General features: G+C 33.5%; 1 protein-coding gene across 3 annotated transcripts in view; it reads right to left on the reverse strand.

The window, feature by feature from the left end:
* Window positions 1–2,464, reverse strand: part of LOC108764314 (ATP-binding cassette sub-family G member 4) — a 61,759-nt gene extending 59,295 nt beyond the window's left edge. Inside the window, exons 1-2 of one of the 3 annotated variants that reach the window (XM_018512470.1) lie at window positions 2,418–2,464; window positions 978–1,204 (exon numbers count right to left, since the gene is read on the reverse strand). In XM_018512470.1, coding sequence (XP_018367972.1) covers window positions 978–1,204; window positions 2,418–2,434 — 244 coding nt within the window. In that variant the 5' untranslated portion in view covers window positions 2,435–2,464. Of the gene's footprint in view, window positions 1–977; window positions 1,205–1,544; window positions 1,839–2,417 lie in introns of those variants that run through there. The other 2 variants (XM_018512489.1, XM_018512480.1) reach the window with 2 other exon arrangements.
* Between the last annotated feature and the right edge of the window lie 4,359 nt (window positions 2,465–6,823).

Here is a 6,823-nt window from a genome sequence, read left to right on the forward strand (position 1 = left end):
TTTATTTACATCATTCATTACATTTAATTTCGTGCATAATCACATGCTTCCTTTACATGTTAATTAAAATTCATTGAGAAATTTCTAACAGTGTATATATAAAAAATATACATATCTATATACATATGTAAGTGAAGCAACTGTATATTTACGACATATATCGCAACTCTCATATACTGGTTTGTCGTTATCGCTAGAAATTACATCATTGCACAGCTATCTGAAAATGTCGAAAGCTATTGCGAATAAATAAATTTGTTTTTTATAACTAAACTATATACACTTAAAAAATATATATGTAAAAGCTATATATGTAAGTATAATACACTGTTAGAAATAAGTATAACTACGAGCTTCCTTTACATGTAAATGAAGCTGGTGGTTATGAACGAAATTAAAAGTAATGAATGATTCAACTGAAAATTAAGTTACAGTAGTTACTTAAATGTAATAAACGTGTACATTAAAAAAATTTATGAAATTTAATATACTTTTAATAAAATTTTATGAAAAGTACATTAAATTTCATAAATTTTTATGAAAAATACATTAAATTTTATGTACATGTACATAAATATACTTTTTAGTTACAAATACATTAAATTTAATTTTATGTCATGAAATTAAATTCAAATTAAATTCAATTATGTAACTTAAAAGTTAATGAAATTTAAGAACATTTCTAACAGTGTAGCTATATATGTTTAAAATTTAGTGAAAGTCAACGAAAATTCTAGTGTAATTTAATGCAACGATAAAAAAATAAACCTTGGTCTGTTTTCTGTTCCTGCACTAGACTGCACTAGCACTCTCTTTTTCACTTTCAACAAATATCAAACATATACCTATCTCACTTCAAGTTCCAAAAGTGTACACTAGTTCAGCCACAGAAAACAGATTTCTAATGTATATCAAGAACGTAGAAGAAACGTAGAAGAATCAGTCACTTTCATAGATATGTAAGATGATGAGCTTGCCTTTGCGATTGTGATGAACCGAGTAACAGAGATCGTCGAATTCGATATACATTTGCGAGTTCCGCAACTTCTCGAGTTCTAGTAATTTTTCCGATTCCTGCACATGAATCTTGCAGTCGCTATTCAACATCCTCGCTGCATCATTTTCATCGTTTACTTCCAGCATCTTGCTAAACACTTCGTAAAATTCGCTTGTCCAGTGATTAAGTGAAGAATTGGCTTTTACACTGCGAGTGAATGTATACGAGTATCTCACAACTACTGTACTTTCTCTCAAGAACGTATCCTTGAGGAAATTTTGAGACGAAAATCCTAATACGAAAATGTTGAGACTACAATAATTTTTTAAATTATAATCTAACTTTAAATGCTTATAAGTCAAAAACTATTTTACTTTTATAGCATCTATTATTATTTCTGGATTCTTTTTAATATTCTAAAACAAAAATCCTAATACGAAAATATCGAGATTATTATAGTTTTCGAATTACACTCTTTAACCAATTATAATTCAAAAACTATTATAGCCTCGATATTTTTGTATTAGGATTTTCGTTTCAAAATTACCTCAAGAATACGTTCTTAAGAGAAAGTATAGTAGTTGTGAGACACCCGTGCTATGATCATTGAATACACCTTATCAATCATACATATTACCGATTATAGCATTGCACTTTGATTTTATACGTAATTGATTTTTTACTGCTAAACGTATAACAGGAAAATCACTTCACTTTCATTTTCACAGAATGTGTGAACATTGTATTTGGGAAGTGTATCACATGAGTTCTCAGTTGCTACTGACGTTGGATGTCTACTAGTCACAGTTGTCGAGTGGTGCTACTACCGCACTTTAAATGATAAAATAATCTCTCTCTAACATTATACTCAATGACTGTGTGATGAATAATGATCTTTTAAATAATATAAATTATAGTACATTGAATATAACTGTGAGATTTTTTAAAGTGTATATGTACATGCACTACTCAACAAAAAATAGGGAAACAAATAGATATATGCTAAAATTTTTATATAGATACATGATTTGAAGCATTCGAAAGTTACAGCTTTAAGCTTTAAAACGTTTTTTCAAACATCGCTTCGTAATGCTGTTAACCGGGTTTGAAATTCAGCGAGGATATTGGGAGGCAAATTAAGCAAATATACACTCGCGTAGATTTGTTTTAAGAAAAATTAAATATTTTTTTTTTCGTTCTGTGGGACTACATACGTAGTATATAAATTCACATAAGAATCATACAAGCATTAAGATCCAGCTAGACCGTGTAAGGCTTCGATTCTATAGTTTGTGTTATCACATGTACGGTCCTATAATATATTATATTATATATTATATTATAAATATTTTTTCTTTTACAAAATAAAATCTTTATTTTAACACTTCTTGCACGAGTCTTAATTTCTTACACTATTCACCTTAACGCTATTCGCATTGCAGATGTACTCTGGTATTACGAATGACGAATGGGCAGAGTTACGCGACTCTTTAGAGCAGGGCTCGTCACGAAATGCACATTTTGGCCGATTTTCGAGTCGGCTCTACCTCCCGCTATCACCTTTACCGCACCGCCCCGCGCGCAATCCAAATGCCGCTCGACGCTTAGGAATGTACTAAGGCGCTCGAGTAAACGTAAGGGGCATTCGTTCGGGGCGCTCGACATGCTGTAATCTTTATTCTATCTTTTTTTTTGCTCATTACATACGAAACTAATAGCGAATTCAGTTGAACGTACTAGTGCACATTAGTGTACATTAAAGCCGTTATACGCAGATTTAATCCGTGTAAAAGTAAGATGCAAATATTTCAAATTATAAAATACAGATTTTACATAACGGCACAATAACATCTATTGTAGATTTCATGGTTTAATTCCGTTTTAAATCTGCGTATATATATATATATATATATAAAATTCTATGTAATGAGCGAAAAAAAAAGATAGAATAAAGATTACAACGTGTCAAGCGCCCCAAATGAATGCCCCTTACGTTTGTGAGTGCCTTAGTACATTCCTAAGCGTTGAGCGGCATTTGGATTGCGTGCGGGGCGGTGCGGTGAGGGGGATAGCGGGAGGCGGAGCCGACTCGAAAATCGGCCGAAATGTGCATTTCGTGCCGAACCCTGCTTTAGAGTTTTAAAGAAAACAGATTGACTGCCGTGGCGCCACCCGTCTTATATCTTCACATTATATCTCTTACTTCTGCCGGTCGTCCTTGCAAAATCAGCGCTTAAGGCGTCGTCTACAATACACGGAGTAAGAAGTAAGAGTAAGAAATTTACCAATCACAGTCGATTATTCTTCTCACATTCGACTGTGATTGGTCAATTTCTTACTCTTACTTCTTACTTCGTGTATTGTAGACGGGCCTTAAGCCCATGGCATATACAAAAATATAAGGCAGTAAAACATAAGCAGTAAGGAAATCATAAGGATCATGGCATACAAAAAAACTTAAGCGGTAAAACGTAAACAGTAAGGAAATTGATCAATCACAGCAGAGTCCGTAAAGCCATAACATAAGCACTAATCAATCCAACATGATGATTTCCTTACTGCTTACATCTTACTGCCTTAAGTTTTTATGTGCCATGATCTTAACATTGGATTTGCTACTAGCCTTACTGGTCTCTACTATGATTGGCCAATTTGCTTACTGCTACGTGTTACTGTCTTACGTTTTTGTATGTGCCATGGGCTTTAGGGTATATCCACACAAATACATAGCTGCATAAATAGAGTTGAATAATAACTAGTTAAAACGTTAAAAGTTAAAAAAAGTTACAAAGTTAATAACTTTTACCTTAACTTAATTAATTTTAAATGCATTAATTTAATTTAGTTATTTTTACACTTTAATTTATTAACTTTTTTTAAATTAAACACTTTTTATCTTTTTTAATGACAATATTTTTTCTATAAAATCTTAAACATTAGAGAATTAATTTAAAAAAAGCTTAATGATTTTGTGATCAGAGATTCTATAATAAGAGTCACACCATACGATAGTCAGTTTTGATTGGCTCGCTAGGTTTTGTCAATTCCCGCTTATATTTGACTTATTACACTAATTTTAGGTCCTATAAATATTATATTTCACCAATATATAATAAATATGAAATGAGTCTCAGATGAAGAATTGTTGTAAAACAGTGTTACACATCCATTTTCTAAATTTTTACGTATATTTTTTATAACAAATATGTAGTTGATATAGTCGTAAACAATGTAAGTGTTTCAGAAGAGGTCGGATTAAACAAAGAGAGAGATAGTGCAAATACATACACATCTTTCTCGCATATAAAAATGCCTTATACGTTACTCTCATTATAAATAATTTATATGTGAATAAGAAAATTAAATTTATCTAATAATCTATATTACAATTGCTATTTAAAGTAATCTCATTTTTTTAAAATTAGACATTCTGATCTCAAAAATAATTTTTTCAAATTTAAATTAATTCAATTCTAAACTAGCTTTATTAAGTTAATTTTTTGTTTTCTTAACTTTTAACTTTTTAATTTTATTAATTTTATAAATTTTATAAGCCATTAACTTAAACTTAATTTAGTTTTAAAATAATATTAATTTACCCAACTCTGTGCATAAATGTATGCAAAAAGAAAATTATCTAATCACATTTCTTTTATAAAGACACACGTAAAATGTGATTAGATAATTTTCTTTATGCGTATGTTATGCATGTGTGGATATATCCTTACCGCCAACGCGCAACGTTCAATCCATCAATGATGCAATCGTCGAGTTTATGAATTGATTGCGCAAAGGCCTTGTGTTACATTTTTTACATTATCTTTAAACATTTTTCCAAATTTATAATTACAATCCCTTTCAATTCTTAATATTAAGTTGCTTTACATATCTTCGCTTTACTTTTCTTTAATTGGCTGTACTTAAATTCTCAAAAACTACTGCTTAATATAAAAATGTACACGTAAATTTTTACTTAATTTTTCGAAAACTTTCTTGCTATAGTATTTTAATTAACGAATTTCGGGCTACCTTTTATATATATATATATATATACAAATATATATATATATACAGGGTGACCCATTTTAACTTAGACAGCCAAATAACTCGAAACATCGCGATTAAATAAAAAAATGTTTAAAAAATAAAATTGTTGGATATGAAGGGGCTGATTGAACTATGACCTTGACAATGACCTTGACCTTCATTTTCAAGGTTATTTGAAGGTTTACTTTCAATTTTCAAATAGAAACCCATATTTTTAATCCCGGATTTTGAAAGAGCGCAAAATTTCACGTCCAGATGAACTTTTATGTTATGGGTCAAAGTTGACCACAGAGGTCATTTCAAAGACAAATTCCTAATCGAAGCAGAAAGCCAAAAAATCTTGATTTTTCCAGGATAGTGTTTGTGAGAAAAATTCTTGGATGTCGAGGGGAGACCAAACCATGACCGTGTCCTTGAACCCATATTTTCATGACCATTTCAAGATCAAGTGGGGATTTTTAATAAAATTTTATGCTACATATGTATTTTCTTGTTGTGATTCTTTAGATATTAGCATACCTTACCTTAAAAATCGAAAATTAAACTTTCCATCTGATGGAGTTCCTCTAAGTATCCCTCCAAAATTTTTCCATTTAGTGCCAAAGTCACAAGTGTTTATGTATTTTTTTTAACATTTGTAATCTGATAAAATTCTGGTCAGTAAAATGGCAAATTATATGATGTATTTGTAATCTGATAAAATTCTGGTCAGTAAAATGGTAAATTATACGCCTACAGAAGTAGTCGATATTCTTATAACCTTTGGTGAATGTGGTAGAAATTACAGACTTACTGCCCGTACTTATGCGGAGCGATTCCCAAATCGCCGCCATCCTATTGCTCAACAAATTATGAACATTGAAAGAAGATCTCGTAATAATCTACTTCATCGCGAAAGGCGAAGGAATAGACTTCATAATAATATTGATCCTAGATTGCTCGCAGTTTTGGCTATGGTTCATCAAAATCCCCATATTAGTACCCGTCAAGTAGAACGAGAACTGGGAATCCCTTAAACTACGGTACATAGATTGTTACGATCAGTCAATTACCATCCGTATGGTATCGCGTGGCGTCGGCCGCGGGAGAGTCACTGCCGGTTACCGAGTAGAGTAGAGCCGCGTAGAAACGCGCGGAGTAGTCACGTTGTCGAGTTTCGTCGGGTCGCGTAACAACGCTTATTGTAATTGCGTTATCGTTTAGTACCGCGTCGCGGAGACGCGCTTGCTATAATTGCGTCGCAGAGCGTTGTGTTGTCGCCTCGGAACGCGGATTGTCGCGTCGCCGAGTGAACTTCCGGTTGCGGTGTTACCGAGTAGAGTCCGTTTCCGGAATTCACGCTGTCGAGTAGAGTCGTGTCGCATCAAGGAGTTCGCTGTAATCGCGTCGCACCATCGCGCGGCGTCGGCCGCGGGCCGGCGTTGCACGCCCGGGAGTCTGGTGGTACAGCGTGTACGGGTTCTGACTGGCTGTCGAGGGGTGGGCGTTTGACACCGTCGGAAGATACCGCGGGGAAGGTCGGGGCTCGTGCTGTAGCGTATGACCGGCGTCCGGCGTTAGGATTAAGTTAGCGGCTCTCTGTGCGAGTACCGAGAGTATCGAGCGGAGGGGCGAAGCCCCGGAGAGTATTTGCAATTGCTGCACTGCTGTAATTTATCATATTTGCTTCATTACATTCCTATCAAATATAATTGTTCTTATTATTACATTTCGCGTGGTTTATTCTTGTGGCCTATCTCTCTCGCCCTCCGACAAATTTCCCACACCCTTTGTGACCCA

Source organism: Trachymyrmex cornetzi, unplaced genomic scaffold (genome assembly GCF_001594075.2).
Source record: "Trachymyrmex cornetzi isolate Tcor2-1 unplaced genomic scaffold, Tcor1.1 scaffold113, whole genome shotgun sequence".
Taxonomy (NCBI): Eukaryota; Metazoa; Arthropoda; class Insecta; order Hymenoptera; family Formicidae; genus Trachymyrmex; species Trachymyrmex cornetzi.